The sequence below is a fragment of the Pseudorca crassidens genome, chromosome 12 (genome assembly GCF_039906515.1).
Source record: "Pseudorca crassidens isolate mPseCra1 chromosome 12, mPseCra1.hap1, whole genome shotgun sequence".
Taxonomy (NCBI): Eukaryota; Metazoa; Chordata; class Mammalia; order Artiodactyla; family Delphinidae; genus Pseudorca; species Pseudorca crassidens.
In genome coordinates, this window is record NC_090307.1 from 16,148,674 (window position 1) to 16,172,017 (window position 23,344).

The 23,344-nt window shown below is 43.4% G+C and overlaps 1 protein-coding gene across 10 annotated transcripts in view; it reads right to left on the reverse strand.

Moving 5' to 3' along the window:
- The window catches only part of ZNF532 (zinc finger protein 532), a 109,610-nt gene that overhangs the window by 16,156 nt on the left and 70,110 nt on the right, over window positions 1-23,344 (reverse strand). For 9 of the 10 annotated variants that reach the window (XM_067698940.1, XM_067698939.1, XM_067698936.1 and 6 more), the window contains 2 exons: window positions 16,446-16,608; window positions 12,265-12,546 (listed from right to left, as the gene is read on the reverse strand). In XM_067698940.1, the coding sequence (XP_067555041.1) occupies window positions 12,265-12,546; window positions 16,446-16,608 (445 nt within the window). Of the gene's footprint in view, window positions 1-2,319; window positions 2,562-12,264; window positions 12,547-16,445; window positions 16,609-23,344 lie in introns of those variants that run through there. The other variant, XM_067698942.1, reaches the window with a different exon arrangement.

Consider the following 23,344-nt stretch of genomic DNA (forward strand, 5'->3'; position numbering starts at 1 on the left):
TGCATTGTGAGGATTCTTGAAACTTTTCACCAGGATAAATAAAAAGTAATGCTTCATTACGTATTTAATTCATCTATTTCTATTAGATCCAGATATAGTCAGTATGTGCCCACAAAACTGTAAAGCTTTCACTCTGTATGAGTATTACCTACAGTCACGGATGGTGAATCACAAGAAATAGCCCTGCTCACCCAAGCCACCTGTGCTCTCTTAGGAAACGGTCTTGTACGCACACAAGTAGAGTAGCCTTCCTCCGAAATCTGGAATACTGTGGGTCATAAATTCTAGTCTTTTCTGAGAGAATTTAATATCTAGGACACTAGTGAGATTTTCCAGTCTCACTACATCTAAGAATAGACAAATAAAAAGGTATTTAGATGAACACAGCACAGGAAGCTCAAACTTCGTACATGTGAAAGCACCAAGAAAAATAATTTTTGAGTACTAAACCATCCAAGCTTCTACAAACTGGAACTGCGTGGTTTGGGGGAAATACATACAGAGGATAAATTTAGACCAGAGGTTGGCAGACTTCTTGTGTAAAGGGCCAGATTGTAAATAGTTCAGGCTTTGCAGGCCATAAAGTCTCTGCTGCAACTACTCAACTCTGCCTTGTAGTTCAAAAGCAGCCACCACAGACAATGACGAATAAATGAGTGGGCGTGGCTGTGTTTCAATAAATTATTTACAATAACAGGTGGCTGGCCTGGGAACCAGTTTGCTAACCCAGATTTAGACCCCTGTCTCGCATTCTACAGAAAACAGAGCCAAGTCTCAATCATTCAGAACCAAAACTATTTAACAAAGTAAGTAATCCATCCGGGTAAGAAAAGAAAAAGTCATAACTACTTTTTGTAGAGGAGAATGGTTTCCTTTCATAGGAAGTGCTCAGAACATGTCCCACGCACCACCAGGATCTAGATTACTGAATGAACACTGAGTGGGAATCTGTGACCTCTGAGTCACCTTCCAGAGCCATCTATTTTATGATTCTTACCAAGTCAACCATGGTCTTGTATTTTCTTTGATGCCCCCACTTCGGGATGTAAAATTATTTTCTGGTTGTTTTGGGCTTCAAGGTAGTATCAGCTTACTGAATCGGGTGCTGAATTATTTTTTTTTTTAATTTTAATTTTTTATTGGCGTAGAGTTGCTTTACAATGTTGTGTTAGTTTCTGTTGTACCACAAAGTGAATAAGCTGTATGTATACGTATATTCCCTCCCTCATGGACCTCCCCCCACCCCGCCCCATCCCACCCATGTAGGTCACCACAGTCGGGTGCTAAATTCTTAAAATTTAAAAATCTGGTCTGCCAGTTGGGACTTAGGAACGTATTTTCCTAAAGAGATTACACATGGATGCTGCATTCCTGGTCAAGCACACAGAAGTCTCCTCACATCACACCACAATACCGCACCAATATTCTAAAGCCTCGCCACCATTCTCCGATCTGGTTCAATGAAGAAACCCAATCCCAGAGCAAACCTGGACACTTCAGGTCATAAAAGAAACTACTCTCCTCCCCTAGCCTCAGCCCACTGGATCTATACCTACATCTGCCTGCCGGGGATGCCACGGGCAGGGAGGGGACGCTGGGGCACAGGAAGGGACTGAGGTTTGACAGAGAACAGGGGGTGGGACCCTGGGAGGCTTCAGTCTGCGTCGGGGGCAGTGGAAGCGGAGAGGAGGAAAACTGCTCATTGGTGACAGCGAGGGAAGTCAGTCCCCGGCTTCAGGCAATGTTTTTAATAACAAACGTTCTTAGGCCAGCAAGTCCTGGTACATTCACCCAAAGCAGACGGAGACGGCCAAGTCTCGTATTCCTCCCATCTGGCAACAGCGCCAGCCCGGCATCCAGGGAGCCTCCACCTCCTAAACCTCGAGAGATAAACAGAAAGAGCCCAGGGAGGAAGAGTCTTCCTCGGTCTCCAAAATCACAGCAACCCTGCTGGGCCGTGCACTGCAAGCACCTGAACGTCTGCGAACACCTCAGTCCCTGCAGGCGCGGGAGGCAGCCCTCTCTAACCAGGTGCTGCCTGCACGCTCCCAAGGCAGAGGACCACCGAGCTGTACTTCAAGTGCAAAGACACGCTGCGCTGCAAGGAACTATATTCAACACCCTGTGATAAACCGTAATGGAAAAGAATATGAAAAAGAATGTATATATGTGTATAACTGAATCACCTGCCTGTACAATAGAAATTAACACAACACTGTAAATCGACTATACTCAAGTACAAAAAAAAAAAAGATACCTTGTGCTGGTCGGCAGCACCAGTGCTTTAAGTTCGATGAGCTCACACTGATCCAGCCCCTTTTGGCCAGAGGCTTGCACCCGCCAGGCGGCAAGGTAAAAAATACAGGTGCCATCCACACTTCCACAAAGGAGTGAGAGTAGCCAGCCAGGGCCTGGGCCTGGCCACACTGAAGGCCCGGACAGCCTGGTTCTCCAGTACCCCATGGGGCCCAGGGCTCTCTGATTCATTCCACACTGTTAACTGAGCTCCTACTTTCAGTCACCTGGATCTCCCTGCTGTGTAGCGGGAAGATCACAGTCTGCTGAAGAAGACAGAAAAAAAAAAAAGAGTGGATGTCCCATTTATGACTGCAGTGGCCACAGGCAGGCGGAAGAACACAGAGGGGCCCCACGGGCACAGGGGCACTGCTGCTGGCCACAATTAGCTGGATCCACCTGGGAGTTAACCAGGCAACGAGGCAAGGACAGGGATTTCCAGGCAAAGGGAACCGAAGTGGCAAAGACAAGGAAGAGTGTGGTGTGTGTGAAGGGACCGTAAGCAGCTCTTCTTGCTGCAACCACAAGGCCTGGCAGGGCAGGTGTGGGAAGGCCCAGGGGAGACACCAAGGGCCTCGGGACTCCACCTCAGACAAACCCACAAGGGTCCACCCGTGACAGACAGACAACGTTCCCAGGAGATGCTCTGGCAGTCGTGCGGGGATCTACCGCTAAGCTGTGTTACCTGCTGCTGGGTCTGATCTCCTGAGTTCTGACTGCAGGGCGACTGGTTCTGTTGGGGACCCTCTCTATTGGGACCACTAGCAGCTCCTGCTCTGGCTCCACCAGCCCCTAAATCCTACAAGACTTTCAGAGGCGACCTCACTGACCTGAGACTTAACATATTTGCCTACTACTTTGTTATTATGTGTATTGTACATCTTTTTTGGTTTTTTTTGGCCATGCTGCGAAGCTTGCAGGATCTCAGCTGCCCGACCATGGATTGAACCCAGACCACGGCAGTAAAAGCGCCAAGTCCTAACCACTGGACAGCCAGGAAATTCCCTGTACATTTTTCAATTTGGGGTTTTATACTGAATATCCAATGGAATGTGCAGTAACATGCCATGTCCTACAGTGAATCAGAAAACGTTCACCAAAGGAGCTCATAGAGAAAGCCATTCTTATCCTTTAGACTATGTAACTGGGCATATATAGATATATATTTAGGGCTTCCCTGGTGGCGCAGTGGTTAAGAATCCTCCTGCCAATGCAGGGAACACGGGTTCGAGCCCTGGTCCGGGAAGATCCCACATGCCGCGGAGCAACTAAGCCCGTGCACCACAGCTACTGAGCCTGCACTCTAGAACCTGCAAGCCACGACTACTGAGCCCACGTGCCACAACTACTGAAGCCCACGTGCCTAGAGCCTGTGCTCCGCAACAAGAGAAGCCACTGAATGAGAAGCGTGCGCACCACAACGAAGAGTAGCCCCCGCTCGCCGCAACTAGAGAGAGCTCTTGTGCAGCGACAGAGACCCAACGCGGCCAAAAATAAATAAATTAAATAAATGTATTTTATAAATAAATAAATAAAAAATATATATATATTCAAAGTCCTTCAACTTTGTTTGCAGAAACCTCTGGTGAGTTTACAGAAAACTGTCTCCTAAAATAGCTGCAACGGATGTACGAGCAGATATAAATGTTTTACATCTAAGAGCAAATCTTCTGAAGCATCTGCAAAAAAAATCTCTTCTGGCTATAAACAAAATTTGGAATAATATTTTAGAGTCTCATTTGAGTCACATTTTCAAAAGAACTTAATCTTTCTTGAAGGTTTTATTTTTCTTCATTTTCTGTCCCTCATAAATTTCAGAAGTGGAAACTGGTCACTCAACTTGTCCTTTCATCTTCTTTGAATTTAGTGCCAAATCTCATAGCTCCTTCTCTACATCTGTAACTGTATTTTGGTTCAGTGAAACAAGGCAGAATTGCCGGGAAGGCAGGGGCTTTCCAAGTTCTTGTTCAGGGTTAAAAAAAAAATAGGTCTGCTAAAATAGTTTAACTGGAATATATTAGAAACTAACATCAAAGAAGTAATTATTAAGCTTTTTTTTTGGCCGCACTGGGCGGCTTGCGGGATCTTAGTTCCCTGACCAGGGATTGAACCCAGGCCCTCAGCACAGAGTCCTAACCACTGGACCACCAGGAAATTCCCTAAACTTTTTAAATGGAAGGTAATGCCCAAGATAAAAACTTGCTGCTTTCTACATATTTTAAAAGATATATTAACTCCTAAATTGAAGTGATTCTCCAGTGCCATCTCCCTGTTAGGCATCAGTAAGAAGTGAACAGTGAACACCCTCAACAGCTCATCATGCAGAGTCAACTAACTAATTCCTTCGGAGCAGAACTTCAAGGGACACATCGAGGGGAGGAGTGTGACCAAGTGTGACGCTGTCACAGTTACCCACGGTGGACCCCACCCAGGTCCCACCCGCCTCTCCACGTCCCAACCCCCCAGACCCAGACCATCAGACAAACTCTCATCCTGATTCTGCTCTCCCTGAGAGCCTCTACTGTAGGTAACGCCTAGAGTCAGGCAGCGGACTCCTTCACGCATTTCTGCAGGTTTCTGAGCTCTCTTTCTGCAGGAAGATCCTCTATCTCCCAGGAAACCCACTCCCGCTACAATCCACTCAGCCACAAACACAACCCAGGCAGTCTCTAAGAAAGGGGAGCCACCCCAAGCATCCCGAGACCCCACAGGAAGACCCGCACAATGAATTAACGACACCTCCCATCACTGCAACCACTCCAGGAAAGCCGTGGGTCCCAGCTAAGGAATCTGAGACTGTTACGTTCAACCTTCTCCCTAAACCATAGACACATGCTCGTTTAAGGATGACATAAACAACTTTAACCAAGACCGAACGCCTAAATTAAAGTGACGATGGATGGAAAGTCACATATTTGCTAACTGTTCCACATCGGTATTGAAAGATCCAATGAGACGAAAAGTAAGCTCTTTTTGAAATATCAGGCTTTCCTGCTCTGCAAACAGTAGCTGCTAGCATTACACTGGGGAGTCTGGATCGGAATCCTCCCTCTGCTGCTTACAAGCTGTAGAGCCTGGGGCAATAAATCAACCTTCCCTAAGGTTCCATTCCTCGCCTGTAAAACGGCATTCGTAACAACGTCCACCTTAGAGCCTGCTTCAAGGACAAGCGCACTACTTATCAAAATGGTGCACGCCACACAGGCAGGAAGTCCTCAAACCCTGTCATCTCATCACCCCACCTTCCAAATCAGCACAACTCACCGACATCATCAATAGGTGTGTCTTAATATGCTTTCAACTAAAAACGTTGACATTTTTACCTTTAAAGTTTTTGAATCACATAGAAGACTTTTATAAAACCATATAAACTATACTAATAAACCATGTAATAGAATAAAATATATTAAAATTATAATAAATGTATAATTTAATTATATAGTAAAATATATAACTAAAATATATTCTAAAATTTTACATATTATAATTGAATTATAATAAAAGAATAAATATATTAACAAAATATCAATTTCAGTGGCCAAAATTAAAAATAAGTCTCTTGAAACCAGCAATGATGTACATTTCTTGCACAAAGCATTAATATACAAACTCTAACTTATGTGACTTTCAACCCTTGGGTTCAAATCTGATGCCAAACATACAATCAGGTGGGAAACCATCCTTCACCAACAACTGACCAGGAATAGTGCAGAATACACAAGTGACTTAAACACACTTCTCCTGAGACCTTGAGCAATCACAAATAAGTTCTAAGCCAAAAAGATATGAGAAACTGATGTTTTTCACCTCTTGCCAGGGTGGTATAATTTTGGCAGAGTTAACACCACCACAGCTAAAAGACTGAGTTTCAGGATAAAACCCTATTCCTCTTCTTACAGTCATATTAATTAAAGGCCTTTTCGTATTGCTAAGTAACGCAGGCATAATGACAACAGGATGAACTCTAACTAAGGCTAAAAGAAAGTGAAAACATCTGGCAATTAACTGCAAACAGTTAACTGCAAACAATATTTTCATACTCTTAACTAATAATCACCACCACAGTAAAGCAGGAAGACAGCAACAAAAAGGAGATGTAACATTTTATTACATAATTTTCTCTAAAAGTGTTTCAGAAAGATTAAGGGAAAAGTATGCCCTATCATATATTTCATAAGCATGGCTAGGATCCAGGTCGGATGGGTGCTTAAAAAAAATACATACATAAACACACTCACAAACGTACACACACACAGGAAACTCAGCATCATTTAAAAAGGCAAATGACAGCACGCTCACACCAATAGCTCTGCTAAACTCCCAGACACTCTCATCATTTCATTCTCCCATTTTCCGTTTCTGCCATTGCCCCCTTTTCACCTACACCTCTGAGTATGCTCAAAGTGTATTTCACAACAGAAGAGACGAAATAATATCAAGTATTCCAGGTCACGCGCAACCAGTACCAAAAAAGGAGGCGATGAGATCTGTGGACTTTTTTTAAAAGGGTTTACAAACCGATTAGAAACAGAAACATGAAGACATCCTGGAATAGTTTCCAATTAGGCACTGAAGAGTGAGACTCTAGGCCCAGCTGCGCATCTACTCACTAACGTTGAACTTTCCATGAGTTGTGTCACCTGCATTCACCCGCAACAGTGAGCATTAGGTGGAGTCTCATAAACAAATGCACTTGGGACCAGCCTCCCCTGCACCACAAACCAGCAAAGGTGTGTGCTCCAGTCAGATGAGCGAGGGCCACAGCAGGTCCCTGGTGATACCAGTGCTCTTGACCCTGTCTACACACCAGAATCACCTGGCCTAACATGCCAATGCCAGGTCCCATCCCCAGCATCGCCCAGGAAATTGGCCTGGGGAGCACATGGGTGCTGGGATTTTAGTGTCCCAGGTGATTCTAATGCGCGGTCACTCTGTTGGACTCAGTTCCACTGGGGGTCACAATGACTTTGTTCTGCAAGTTCTGCTGCAATTTACAAATCAGATCAACTGTAAGAAGAAATGCTTTTTGCAGATGGATGGAATGACTTTTAGACTATGATCGCATACAGATGCCTACTTCCTGGTAGCTAGGCCACCACTGCATGTATTACTACAGATGCTTTCATTTAATCCCGGTGTGAGTCTGAAAGGCATCCTTTCTATTCCATCCCTTTACAGGTGGTCACTTGGCTGCTGCCTGAATCTACCTGCCCATGACAAGTAGGTAGGTATTTCACCCACAAGGCTCCAGCTGCCCCGTAATTAATCATGCACTGGTCCTTCTATGGAGGATACAGGTATCTAAAGACAGCTATAAAAGCTCCCTCAGACTCCAACTTCTCTTCCTCCTTACATTGTTTCCAGACCCTCACCCTTCCGGTTACCCTCCTAAGTGCTAGTGTCAATACCCACCTTCGGTCAGTGCCATGAAAACCCGGGCACACCACTTCCAATGCCGTAGCCACCGCACTGGGCATGGTAAACGTTGCCTGTCGTTTCCCCCTCCCTGGCCCCCCAGCCGGGGCACAGTGAAGACTACACTGCCAGTGGGTCTGCTCACATGACCTGTACTGGCCAATGGTATGTGTTGCATGTCACAGCCAGAAATATAAGGGCGTGTGATTCTCTAGTCTTTTTTCCCTACTGCAGGAAATGTTGAGATGATGGGGGTGAAAGAAATGGTCTTGATCACTGAGTCACTGGAAGGAGAGCTGCCCCAGAGAACTGCTCACACCTGTAGTAAGAAACTCTGCATGGGCAAGAAATAAGCATTTCTCGTACAAATCGATGGGCTCTAGGGGCTTTTACTGCTACCTAGGGTACACCAACGGTTCTCAGAGTGGAGACCTATACGAGATGCAAATTATCAGGCTCCATCTCAGACCTACTGCATCAGAAACTGTGGGGGGGATGGAACCCAGAAATAAAGATTTTAACCAGCCCTCCCCCAGGGGATTCAGCTGCACAATCAAGTTTGGAGAGCCACTAGCCAGATTACAGCGCCAAATCAAAGGGCATCCGCCTCCCCGATGGGAATGCTATCTCTGCAGCCACAAAGGATGGTGGTCTTAAGATGGGCAAACAAAGGTGCAATGTTTTTTCACGTAAGATGACTAAACCCTACCTTCTCCACATGATATCAGTGTGCTTGATTTTTTTAAACCTAAATGAAACGTCTGTGTTTACTTGTTAAGATTTACCTTGTGAAATCCCCCCCAGTTTCTTTCCCTACAGTCAAAAGTCACTGATAGAAATACTGGGTAAAATCTGATCCAGAATGGAAGCTTTCTCTCCAACAGAGCAATGAGTCGAGAGCCAGCTATAAACTCAACGTCTCATCAGGCCCGTCTGTGCGATCCTACACAAAGCAGCACTGAGTGACCCTGTCAAAGGCTGTGCAAAACCCACTTACTCTCCACCTCTGGTGTTACTCTACCTACCACCAAGTACCCTGGTAAACGGAAGAAAATAAAACTTACCTGGAACTACCTGCAGTTAGGATTCACCACATTCTTTTTCCTGGTGCTCAGAACCAAGCTACTCGACAACCTGTTCTCTGAAATGGTTGGGCTCCGTAAGGCCAGAGAAAGAATTCAAACCCAAGTCTGTCAGGCTCTGAAAGCCCAGGCTCCTCCCAATTTCTAGACACAGAACTGGACCACACCTATACCCCGAGAGAACCTCAGCAAGTCTCATAAGGTCCATTTTGATGGCATCTGAGTCCCAGAATTCAGTAAATGCAAATCTGCTTTAGGATCTTTCTATTTAAAAGTTAATAATGGTCCCTTGATGGGTAGGGGTACCTGGCAGCAAATGAGAAAATGGCTACAGTTATCATAGATCACTGAGTAATTCTCAAGATATGAACAAGTACAGACAACTTTCACTTTTTTATTTACTATCAGGTGCCTTAAATTCTAGATTTATTTGATCTGTGAGAATGACCTCAGACACTATCTCATTGAGGGGATCCTAATCTGAGGTCCCCAGGACGCCCCTAGAGCAACCAAGAAAGTATCTCAGGAGGTACGTGAGCCCCTAAAATTGTATATAAAATTCTGTGTATTTGTACATTTATCTGGGAGAAGGCTCACAGCTTGGATGAGATCACTGGATTAATAATACTGACAAGCTCATCTTTCTGATTTCATATTTGAGAATAGTTTAAGTTCCTTGTTGAACAGGCTTAAAGCTTCTGTAAATGATACAAGAAGCTGAAACACTTGATAAGTGGCTGGATTTCAGGGACTGGAATACAGGCAAGAAACCAAAGCTATAAACAGAGATTTGGAAGTTATCTGCACATATATTGATATATATGAGAAGTGAAGCTGTGAGGATCCCTGAAACTTCCCAGAGAGAGAATTACCAGGAGAAAACGCAGGAGAGAGTGTACTGTTCCACACTTAAGAGTAGAAAATGCTTTTAGGAAGAACTGTCAGTCGGGTGAAATACTGCAGTGGGTCAGGGACGTAAAGACGGAGAAATGACCACCTGCCTCGACAAGGAGGTCACGAGTGAGGCGGGTCTGGTGACGGAGCCCGCAGTGGTCAGCTGAGGAGCACAGGGGGTGGAAATGTGCGGAAGGCAGGGTGCCTGCTGGCTGTCCGAAGGCAGGAGAGAGAAAAGAAGGGGGCAGGAGATCTGAGGTTTGGGGACAGGAGGGAAGGAGGAAAGAGTGGGAACAGACACAAGGACGTCTGTAGGTGGGGTGTGGAAGCAGAGGGTCCAGTCTGACTCAGTGCGGAGAACTCGCACTTTGGTTTCTGACTCAAGTTCAACACTCTTTTCATTTCAAAACAGCTTATAAAGACGTGTCTTTCCTTCCCTCCCCACCTCCCTTTGGTTCTTTCAGGAGGCCCAAGTGAACAGAATTGAAGCTGTAATCTAACCTCATGTGCCTCACTCCAAAAGGCAGAGAGTCTCAACTTCTTCAAAGCTAATCCTAAAATCCTGCTAAGCTAAACATTTCCTCGGTGACGAGCGGTGCCCCGAACGTCAGGGCTCACACCGCGTGCGCGGCGCGCATGCGCACACGGCCGGCTGTGGTCCCGCAGGAAGGTGTGACATTTCATCCCACCAACTCTTTCAACGAGCTGTCTCTTCATGTTATATTCTAGACCCAATAATTGTCAGACGTGCAAGATAAAGATATTAAAAAAAAAAGGAAAGAAAATAATTCTGAAAGGTTCCAAGTTGGTTACAGAAATCTCAAATGTATAAGAAATGAACGGTTCGGACTACCAGATAATTATTACCGTCTGCTCTCGTTTCAACATTTGTTAAATCCAGTTTGGATGCCAAGAAAAGAAGACTTTTCCTAGAATCATCACACTGGGCTCTGAAAGAACTACAGGTCGTGTATTTATATACTAGGTTTATCAAGTATTGCTGCAAAAGAACTACCAAATATTTAGCACAAATATTCTAAGATGCTACAGCCCATGAGGGGAGCCTAAGGTTGAGACAGTTAAATGAGCGATGTGCTTGCTGCTAAAGCCATTTATATTCTCTAAGTAACTAATTCTTACATGAGGAGATACTGAATTAAGTGTAGCTAGACAAAATATAATAAAAAAACATCTTTTTGCCATCTGTGATCATTGTGATCAACGCTCAAAGGCAAGTTTACATTGTTTGGATGGCAGGAAAGCCAAACATGCCAGCTTCATGAGTACCTCAAATAAACAGCATAAATGAGAATACAAAAGTAATGCTTTTAATTAATTCGTAAATGCTACAGAAACAGACTTTTCAAGGATCTAGTATATACTAATCACAAACCAATTCTTATGCACTTTTTACACAGGTTCCCCAAGAATAACTATTTGGTTTTATTGGCTTAAATTAAAGCAATAAGATGGTTTCTTTAAAAGTACAGTGTCATCTGAACCAAAAGTAGGACAAGCTGGTATTAGGTGCCTCAGGATGTGAAACAAAAATACAGCAACGATGACGTATTCCCATCTAAAAAATTCAACCTGAATCTAATCCAATTTCTAGGAATTATGGGATAAAGAGAAACAAACAATGTCAAAAGGAAGCAATTACCTAAGTCCAGAAATGTGAGGGACAACTACAGGACAGATAACCCAATTTTTCCAACATATACAGCACATTAAAAAATAAAACAAAATGGAAGAAGGAATGCTAGAGAATAAGAGATTTAAGTTATACAACAACCAAAAGCAAAGCAGACTCTTTGGATCCTAACTGGAACAAACCAACTTTGAGACAATGAGAGTAATATTAAAAAATAATCTTGCTATTTTTATTAAGTCTAATAACGGGCATTAAAAAAAATCCGTAGTAGTTAGAGATGTATACTTATTATTTTAAAAAGAAAAAGTATGCACACTCAGATTTTTCAGAGATTTTGAGTTACAGAGCTTCTCCTGGATGGTTTATGGCTGAGGTCCTTCTCCTATCACCAAACTCAGGAGAGAATCACAGAAGTCAGACAAATGTTACAGTTTTCAAAACACCCACTTTCTTTCTCTCCTCCTTTCTCCTTTGTTTGTCATAGAGCTAACAGGCAAATTCAAATGTTTTTAACCTTGGTTTATCATGGTTCTCCGTTTCCTCAGCTATAAACACGGCTGTGGTGGATAACTCCCTGCTGGCCCCGGGGAGGACAAGTGAAGGCGTTATCAGCAAAATCACACAAGATTATAAGGACTTGGAGAGTCTTTTTTTAAAAATTCTTTCGGCCACGGCACGCGGCATGTGGGATCTTAGCTCCCCCATCAGGGATCGAACCCGTGCCCCCTGCAATGGAAGTGCGAAGTCTTAACCACTGGAACACCAGGGAAATCCCAGAGAGTCCATTTTATAGACTAAGAAACTGAGGCTCAGAGATAATGAGTGATTTTAGAGGTCATCCTACTAATTACCAGCAGAGCCAAGCAAGCACCCACGTCTTGGAGTGTCCTCCTTACACTGACAGGGAGGATTTCACTCGTCACTTACCTTCCCATGCTCCTTCCTCACGTGGGAAATGTAAACATCTCTTTGCGTGAATAACCGGTCACACTCCCAACACGTCCACCCAGGACTGGCCACTTTCTTGGGTTCCAAAGATTTTTTCACGGGTGATGGGGATTTCTTTTCCAATTTCTCTTTCCCGTTCACGGATCTGGTGTCCTCTTTGTTTTGATTTGCTGAATTTTGAGTTGTGGGCTTAATGCTCAAAGGCAAGTTTATACCCAAGTTTGGAGGCCCTTCAATACTTTTCAATGTTCCATGCATAGACTATGTTATAAAAAAAAAAAAAAGAAATATCTTTCACAAGTCACACCACTAAAAGAAAGCACATGTGGACTATCTTACTACATTATAGACATTTCAGTATGATTTTATTTTCACTCAGAAATATTTCTTAATATAGCAAGATGAAAACCTAAGCAAGATATACACATAAAAAGAAATAAAGGAGTATTAACTTTTACAGTTGCTCTAAGTTATGCGTTTCTTGTTCCAAGTAATTTTTAAAAGCTTATTTGCTTGTGCCATTTTAAAATTTGAAAAGAAAGACTTCTGTATTGAGTCCAAATCATTCCTGGCACTCTGTCATCCCCCAATGTACCAGAGTGAGTCCTCTCTACCACAGACCACTTCTGGTGAAGAACATTTTACTTTCACATCTACCCAAAAATGTTTAAATAGGCTAATATACTGGTAGGGGTTCCAAACCCTTAGCTAACCAACTTTAACAAACACCTGAGACCAATGTGTTAATAGCAAACCTTTCTCCCTCCCTCGAATGTCTTTCACATTCTTGAAATACTTCTTACAGTTTGGGTTTTTGCTGGGGGGATTTTTGGTAATTTTAATCTCTCTACCCCTATCCCAATCCATCCCTTCTTACTGATAGCACCCAGACATGTGAACTATACACAGTAGCTGCTCAAAAAGCCTTTCTAAACTGCCTGTTTATTATCATTAACATAGTAGCCTCCATAGCCTCAACTTAAACTCACAGGATTTCAAATTCCACTGGCGTAAAATTAGTGCAATTTGATCCTGAAGCCCTCGCTTTGGTTTCTGTTTTGTTTGTGTTCTAGAAGCCTGGAGTCCAAAAAGAGAAAGCAAGCAAATATGTCTGTGCCTCAATTTACAATTTATCTTTGGATGGGGCTGTCTCATATCAGTATCCTCTGAGTTCTTGAATCTTCAGAAAGACAACAGGACACGTCCTAACTCGTGTTAGCACGGCTAGTGCCCTGGGCCACAGAGACTCACACTGGCACAGACCTCAGCTCCCTACTCTGAGTGTTCAGGTAAGAAGCTGCTCCTCTGGCGAACTCACCAGCATACTTTCTCAAGGCAGGCTCTTCTCTAAATTGTACCAAGAATTAACCAACCTTCTTCAATACCGTCTCACCCCAGCGGGAAAAATGGGGCTTCTATAATTTCCTCATGAGCAGAGGTTATAGGTCTCCCCAGACAATCGTTAAACTGGGCTGTGAAAAGGGCCTGGGCTGAATGTCTAATGTGCCTCTGCAAAGAGAAAATCTGGGGAGAGATGTCATCTCTTGACACCAAACACTGTGCATTTGCTTCTTTTCCACCATGCAGTGCAGAGGCCTGTGTTTAAATGGTCCTTTTCAAAACAGAAGCCAAATTTTTACATTTTTAACCACTTAAAACCCGAAGAAAACAAACCCCAAATCTTCTGATATACTTTTCATAAGGTTCTAGGCAAATGCACTTTTACTAACTAAAAAGTTGAAGAGAGGGTAAAGTATCAAAGTATTCTAAGATAGCCTTATGCTATAGAAACTCCAGAAAGGCAGCAAAAAGTGCTGCTGTGACCACAGAGCAATGGAATGTGTGCAAAAATGAGAATTTCTGATTTACTCATTTTGTTTTTATATTTTAAGTAAAAATAAAATTATTTTTTAAGGATGAATGTCTTTTTTAAATAAAAGAAAAACAACTTAATTCTTCTGGAATTAATGCTTCCTTAGCTCCTGCAACAATAAAAAACCTGAATGGGGCTTCCCTGGTGGCGCAGTGGTTGAGAGTCCGCCTGCCGATGCAGGGGACACGGGTTCGCGCCCTGGTCCGGGAAGATCCCACGTGCCACGGAGCAGCTGGGCCCGTGAGCCATGGCTGCTGAGCCTGCGCGTCCGGAGCCTGTGGCCACAACGGGAGAGGCCACAACAGTGAGAGGCCCGCGTACCACACACAAAAAAAACAAACAAAAAAAACCTGAATGACTATAACTTGAAGGTTTACTTTAAATGGAGATGCCAACATGGAGCACAGGGGTCCCACACAGTGAATAAGTCCACACTGTGGTGGAACAAAGAAATTATACAAATTGGATTAAATTGGGCAAATAAAAATCTACCTCTAAATAAATATGTATGTAGAGAAACAGGGTTCCTGGGCTCCTTTCTCTTAATTTCTTCCTCATGAAAAACTGAACAGCGCTAGTATTAGACAATGTAAATAAATTCACAAGCTAGATATATACATACATGTAAAAAACAAAAACAGGGTGCCCCTAAAACTAGCTTTATCCTTACCAGCCCCAAACACGTAAGGGCAGGATAATATTTTCGAACATACAGAACATACTTGAAATAAGAACAAAAGTGAGCATTCCCACTGTTTTTGTACCATGGAGTCTCGTGAAGGTTCAGATGAATAAACACAGTTCTCTCCTCCTTGTGGCCACAGGGTTTACCAGTTTTCTTCAGTCTCTATTTCTTGGAACCTTGTATTCCTCCAAATTCAGTATTAACACAAGGAAGACCCTAACCACAAGTCGGATGACCCCACTTCCAGATGTAACACGAGTTCCAGAAAACAAATACTTTAAAAGCCTCTAAGAAGCAACTTTTCTTCTTTTCCTCGCACCCCACCCAACCCGCATATCGTACATGTAAAATATCTGGGTCTGATTCCTATGTCCCTGTGTTTTTATTAGCAGTATGTAGTTTCTCCTGATCATTCATTAAATATTTATTGTCAAGATAATTTTGTAATTTTAGTAAGAATCTTTAAAACATCTTCAGAGGATTTTATTGTACTTAAAGTGAGAATGAGGAAACACTTCTCCCATGCATTTTCTTCGTCCTAGTAATGCCACGCCGTCACCACCTTCACCTGGCTTCTAGTGAGTGGCTTCTAGTGAGTGGCCTCTCTGAGAGGTTTTAGGCAGTTATGCTCATATACACTCAACACGGGAACTTTCAAGAACTAAGAGTCCATTCATTTAACTAACATGAGGTTAGAATAATTTAGAGACTTGGTTTGCTCTTTAAACTGAACTTTTCTGTATAATACATTTAAAAACAGAAAAACTAAGAGAAAGAGGGATTGAGTTTATGTAATACTGGGTCTGTTCTCTTTTTAAAAAGGAAGTCACTTTAATCTCTGAGAGCCAATGGATATTATCTCCTAATGACACAGGAATCAAACTGCTTAACCTCTCACAGTGGACAGTTAAGAGGCTAGGACTAAGCTCTGTCCTTAGTGAGCTTAAAAGGCTATAAAGAGATTTAGGTGCCCCTTTTGGGGACTGGAGAGTGGGTCGTCCAAACTGGACATTTATTCATTTCATTAACTGAACACCCAGCAGGTGCCAGATACTGTGCTGTATCCTGGACATTTCACTGTCAGTTTACATGCAAACTTGATTAAAAAAAAAAAGACTACAAGATCCAGGGCATCAATTATAATGCAAACTTAACTGCTTAAGTAATTTCAAGGGAAAACCTTCATTTTTCTAAACACACCAGTATTTATACAAATTAACATAATTCATCAGAGTCCCTGTCTATTTCTAAATCCTACATAACACCAAGTTCTCAAAAAAGTAAACTTCACAGCCTTCATTTTCACATATGGGGGAAAAAAAAAACCTAAAGCTTGATTATTCTTTTAAAGTCAGGGCATGCATTTGTTACTTTGCTTTGATTTTTCATGGTATGCAGACCAGGGCTCGGGAATAAAAAGCATCCCTCAGTTAAGTGAACTCGTGATGACAGCATGTTGTAAATTGCTCATTACCAACGACCAGCGTCCATCCCTTCCTTCGACAGAGCACATGCTTTACCGGAATCTGCAGCTCAGCCTTGATTTATGACCAATGAATGGATCTGCGGTTCATTTAAAGGATGTAAGAGATGCGCACACACCTTGATATGGTCCATCATGAGTTGCTTCTGTGCGTATAAGAGAGAACAGTCTGGACACTTGAAAACAGACACCTTCTGGTTTTCGATGTGTTGGTCAAAGTGGCGATACAGCAGGGTTTGCAGGGTAAATACAGTGTCACACATGGAACACTTATATATTATTCTAAAACAGAAGAGGTGCAGGGAAATGTCAGTCAGCCCTCATCTCTCAGGCCAAAGGAACCACTACTTCACATCCAAGAATTCAGGAGGCAGAAGCAGCAAGAACAGACAAACACAATAAAAAGAATAGAGCAGTTTAGCTTTGAAACAAACTTTCGAAGGCAGCTGGCATCACTGGAGTGCAGCTCAACTTAACATTTTGGGATAGAGGCACTGGATCACATTTGCTTAGAAATCATTCTACTACCCACAGATCTACAACTGACATGGTTTTACAAGGTCTTTACTCGTAAGCTACTTTTAACACAGAGCAAAAGCATCCTTGATTTTTTTAAAATATTTTTAAAGATCAGACAAGGAACACAGCCTGATGGTAGTACCCTAACTTGAGAGAATTTGACTGATGAACTAAGCAGGCCCACACATCTTGGATGCCTGAACACACTGTTACTTGTTCCAGGTTTTCTTTCAGAGTTAGTAGTAATTTTACACTTGAACATCACTATTTCTATACCTGTTCTTAACAACGAAAGCCCTGCACCAGGAAGCAATTATGCATGAAAATAAAGACGCATACAATAAAATCCACAAATCAAATGCTGCTTCAACACCTGAGTGCCTACTGTGCTCTAAATGGTTTAAAATACTCACTATCCACTACAAACCATTTCCCTACCTAATATGTTACTACCAAGCAGCCTCCTGAAGTTAACTCAGCAGCTCTGAACCTTCTGGACATAATTCCTTTATCCATCTACACTTTCCTCTGGCCGTCAGGAGAGAGTCCTCCCCGCTGCCAACCTTTGCCCCCAGGGATTTACTGGGTCACTGGTGAGCGCGTCTGCCCACAGGAGGTCACCCTTTCCCAACAGGGTCGTCCTGGGCCTTAAGGGAGGCCCTAGGGACACCTGTGTTTCCTCTGAACAACCAGGATCACCAGAACAAAGAATACCGAAGAGCAGCTTAGGAAAATGGCAGAGAAACCCTGACCAAAGGTGTGAGCCACATGAGAAAGAAAAAGCTGAGGTTGTTTGCTATTTCTACAGAAAAGTTAAAAAAAAGGAATGGCTTTCTTCTTGAAACCACTTGTCTCCTCGCAGGGTTTTCTTAAGAGAGCACTTCTCACGTACCTTCGGACTTCACTCTCTATTTCTATACCCCAAAATTATAGATTTAACTTGTTTTCTCTTTTTCCACATGAAATTTATAAATTTAATTGGCGTGAGTGACATGTTTTTAGAAGGTCCTGACATGTCAGTTACCCTGGCACAGAGCACAAGCACCCTTGATGGGAGACAGGTTTTTTTTTTTAAGATCAGACAAGGTTTACAGGATTTCATCATTCAGCCCAAAGGTGGTACATTAATGATGTGTCACCCTTAAGTCTACCAGATGCGACGAAGATGTGCATCTCCTCACTGTCTGAAATAGCTTAGAGCTGGAAATAACCCAAACGTCTAGTAATATAAGTAGTTAAATAAGAACAATAATGTATGGTTTTTTTTAAATTATGATGCAGACATATACCAATGACATGGAATGATCTTCATGCAAATTAAAAAACAGGTAACAAGACAGTATGCGGGATACGACCACATTTGTTTAAAGGGTATAGAAAAGAAACAGATGGTATATAACTATCATAATCTCTGCTGGATGGTAATTTTTTATTGTTTTGCTTGCTTATATTTCCTGATTTTTCTGTAATTAGCAGAATAGCCTCAAGACAAGTACTAAGACTTACTAGCTAGGCTAAATATTTTCTCAGGACTCTATTCTTACACTTTCAGAAATAACTCTTTCATGAAAAATGGCACGGCTTGTTTTATTCATGCTACATTCCTTTCAGGTTCTGTTTGTTTTGCTTTGTTGCCTTCTACTGAACTGCAAAGAAAGTATAAGACAGGACATAATCTATTTACTTCAGCATTTTTCTGAGGAACAGGTTTTTGGTGTAATACTGGAATACACCCTACAAACCACTAACAAATAACCAGGGGGAGGGACTTCCCTGGTGGTCCAGTGGTTAAGAATCCTCCTTCCAATGCAGGGGACGCAGGTTCGATCCCTGGTCCTGGAACTAAGATCACACATGCCGCGGAGCAGCTAAGCCCTCGCGCTGCAACAAAGAGCCCGCGTGCTGCAACAAAAGATCCCACATACCACAAGGAAGATCCCACATGCCACAACTAAGACCCGATGCAGCCAAATAAAAAAATTAAAAAAAAAAATTAGCTATCCTTAAAAAAAAAAAAAAACTAAGGGGAAATGGTGACCTCACAGTGCAGAAATCTGGCCGCTGCCAACTGGACTAGATGATGGAGGGTAACATCCCTAGAAGGACAGGTAGGCGGTGAGCATCCTCGATGGGATTTGATGAGGAGATTCCTGCCTGAGAATGTATCCTGAGTCCAACTATGAGAAAGCGGGGCCGGGCCGGGAAGGAGGGTCATCCTCAGAACACAAGACCGGTATCCTCTGCTGGATGAGAGGGGGAAAGACTGAGCAACTGCTCCAGATGGAAGCACGCTGATGGGACAGGACAATTAAATGCAAAATGTGCTCCTGGACTAGATTTTGTACCAGAAAGAAAGGGAAAAAAAAGACAATATCTCAACAACTAGAGAAATTTTCATGGGATCTATGAACTGGTTGGTAATGTAATCCATGCTGGTTCCTGGTTGGGAGGCTAGATGGTAGTAATAATATACATGAGTGTCCTTTTGGGGAGGAGAGGCAGAACACACTCAAATATTTATGTCATGATGCCCCATTATTCCTAAATAGGAGACAGGGAGAGATTCAGAAAGAAGAAAATGAAAGGATGAAACAAATGTCAGAAATGCTAACAACTGGGGGATACGGGTGAAGGGGACGCACGAGTTCTCCGCAGTGCTCTTTCAACTTTTCTGTAAGATAGAAACGATTAAAAAATTAAAAACTGGGGGCTTCCCTGGTGGCGCAGTGGTTGAGAGTCCGCCTGCCGATGCAGGGGACGCGGGTTCGTGCCCTGGTCAGGGAAGATCCCACATGCCGCGGAGCAGCTGGGCCCGAGAGCCACTGAGCCTGCGCGTCCGGAGCCTGTGCTCCGCAACGGGAGAGGCCACAACAGTGAGAGGCCCACGTACCGGAAAAATAAATAAATAAAAAAATAAAATAAAATCTGGTGCTAATGTCAAAAAAGAAAAGTCCAAATAAGGGTACCACGAACCTGACAGACATAGTGATAGGCTGTGACCACAGAGCAGACTCTCCAACTATTGCTACAGTGCAGGAAAGAACCACAGGGAGACTGGCGGGCAGAGAGGAGGGAGGGCTTTTGTTCAAGAAAAGGAGACCAGGACTTCCCTGGTGGCGCAGTGGTTAAGAATCTGCCTGCCGAGGCAGGGGACAAGGGTTCGAGCCCTGGTCCGGGAAGATCCCACATGCTGCGGGGCTACTAAGCCCGTGCGCCACAACTACTGAGCCTGCACTCTAGAGCCCGCGAGCCACAACTGCTGAGCCTGCGCACCTAGAGCCCATGCTCCGCAACAAGAGAAGCCACCGCAAGGAGAAGCCCGCTCACTGCAACGAAGAGTAGCCCCCGCTCGACGCAACCAGAGAAAGCCCACATGCAGCAATGAAGACCCAACGTAGCCCAAAATAAATAAATAAATTAATTAATTAGAAAAAAGACAGTGCGCACAAAGGTGGAGTCTACACGGGCACAGCATGCTGGGGACAGTGTGGCTGGATGCAGGGGAGGTACTTTGAAAGATAAACCTAAAAGTTTGACTTGACCCAACTGCAAGACTTGAGTAGAATGGCAGGATAACTGGACTAGAACAAAGGAGGGAGGAGGTGGCTGAAAAAATCTGCAGGGGTGGGGAGGCAGGGGATGGAAGGTAGGGGAAGAAAAACAGGAGGTGGAAAGGAAAAAGTCAATCCAAAAACCCACCCTCAGTCAGGACAGAGTGCTACCCTTGAAACAAATGTAAAAACACATGAGTAAAGGATTCTAAGCTCAGAATTGCTGTCAACTGCCTCCATCGCCACTGAGTGAGTACAGCCAGGTACAAGGCACCGTCCGAGTAGGACACATCCCCACACCTCCATTAGGTGGATCTGCACCACTGCCCCCTCACAGCTGGCACACGGGCTCAGAGATTAGAGAATCTGCTTGATGCTGTGTAAATCCCAGGGCCGTGCTTTAAATTCAGCTTCGTCTGAATCAAAGTCCTCCACCACGCCGCTACTGTAGTTTTGTACCGTTTTATTTCTCAGGAACTTGCTCCAAAACTCCATCTCTTGGGACTTCCCTGGTGGCGCAGTGGTTAAGACTCTGCACTCCCAATGCAGGGGGCCTGGGTTGGATCCCTGGTCAAGGAACTAGATCCCATGTGCCGCAACTAAGAGTTCATATGCCACAACTGAGGAGCATGCATGCCACAACTAAGGAAACGGCGAGCCGCAACTAAGGAGCTTGCCTGGCGCAACCAAATAAATCTTTTTTTAAAAAAAGGAAAGAAAGAAAAGAAAAGAAACTGAGACATAAAAAATTAAACAACTTGCCAGTAAATGGCAGAGCAAATAATCTGGATTCAGGGCCAATATTCAATCACATAGCAATCAGCTGAGCACTCATGATAGGAGACCCAGGAGTGTCATGGATGAGGGCACTCAGACTCTTTAAAAAAACAAAATGAAACAAAAAAAAGAACAACTCCGTCTCATACAATTCACTTTGAAGCCCTCATTGCTCTATTTATATACATTTAGAAGAGGCAAATGGAAGGAAGGGAAAAGCACCCAAAGAAACGGCTGGTTAATCAGACGTCGAGGAAGATATAAAAAGTCACAAGACTGTATCCCCATAAAACCTAGTAGTGGACATTCAAAATGATCTTAAATTACCCAGAAAAGATTAAAGGGTGTTCAAAGTTCCCTTTGACACAGCAGGGAAACATGCCTGACCACACACTGGAAAACAAAGCACTGGAATGGTACCTGCACATAATAATCACTACATCTGTGAAATAAAAGTCTTATGTTGTGCTTTTCAAGTTGAGGTGCTGGGACTCTTCATGGGTGTATTTTCAGACTTCCATATATTCTCTAAAGGAAATGGGAGGTGGGATTTTCATATTGATCTTTAAAAATTAATGTAAATCATCTGCATAATTTTGAGTCATCTGCATAAAACCACCTTAACCAAAGATTCTGAGTCATTTGCATAAAACCAGTTAACCAAAGACTGCTGGGAGATTTCATGCCTGATGTTCTACTGGTGTGGGAGCTACTTATTTACGTGGGGCTATAACTTTAACAGAACAGAGATCTAATGTCGAACGAAAGCTTCTGGGTCAAATGTAGGCCAAGCAGCTCCCAGCATGGCACAGGAAGCCAGGCTTTATAGAGTGTGCATAGGGAAAGGTGGCACCTGTAGTACGGGTGACAATCACAGGGCCCGAGGAGCAGCATCTGCTGCTGCAGTGAGGTCTTGACTCATTACCCTGAATTAATGCTGTTAGCTGTGCTCACTGGTCTGGGAGTTTTGTTGTGTTTTACTTGTAAATTTGTTTTAGTTTTATAGTTTAAAACTCAATCGTTAATGCCTATCTTTGGGCTTGCACCTGTTAAAAAACCACTGTAGTACAGAAAAGTTTTTAAGAAAATACTGGAATGATTTTTTTCCTATACATTACTCAAATTTGAGGAATATTGTTTTAGTTTACTTTAATCGTTTGCTATGCTGTATTCCCAGGTAACAACTACTGTTCCAGATTTCATGCACATTCCAGTGAATAAAGTTTTATTTACTTGAATAAAAAAAACAAGTCAAAAACTATATTCACCGGGGGGTTGTGGGGGGAGAGAGTAGGGGGTAGGGCAGACTATGCTATTGTCCGAAAGGCTGATGACCAGGAACACCGAAGGCTGTTTAACTGACGTTTCACTAATGTCTGTCTTCGGAGTCAAGACACCAAGTCGTATGTGGATCCCCTAATTTGTAATGTGTTTCATTTTGAAGATCTACAAAGATCAGAGTGAAGGTCCTATTAGAATAAAATTCCATTTTCTCATAGTTTTTTAGTAAACAGAGTCACTTCTATCGTGTTTAGCCAATGACATTTCTCCCAAACTAAATGTTACATGAAAGCCAGACATACATAATATGGCATATCCACATATCTTCCCCCAATGCTTCCTTGATTATAGAGTTTTAGACAAAACACACCAATAGGTTTGAGGCAGCAAATCTAGCCTCACATAATTATCAAATTCCACACTGCCGCAAACAACACAGGAAGAAAGTGAACATCAGGCCGGGCATCTGATCCAGGGCTGTGTGCACATCCAGGGACCAAGGAAGCAGGGGAGGTGCCGAGGCTACGGGCTCTCTGTGTGCCAGAGAGAGGGGCCACGCGCCATGCATTTTAAAGACCTCACCCTGCTTTATCCTCACACAAACCCGGGGACGCGTGACCCTCACTTTACAGGGGTCAGTGCCGGCCCAAGGTCACTCAGCTGGTGGGTGGCAGCAGGATTCTGACCCCAGCGCCCTCACTGCCTCGTCTTTGCGAAGCTGGCCACCACTGCAGGCGGGCAGCCCGTAACTGCCTGCTGAAGCACAAACTCAACGAGGCAAACACTGACAAAATTAAGAGCGAAATCAAGCAAAAGATGAAATTTACTTTTTACTAATCAAGGATTTACATCGGCTATGAAGTTAAATGCAGGAACCAGTGTCTTAAGTA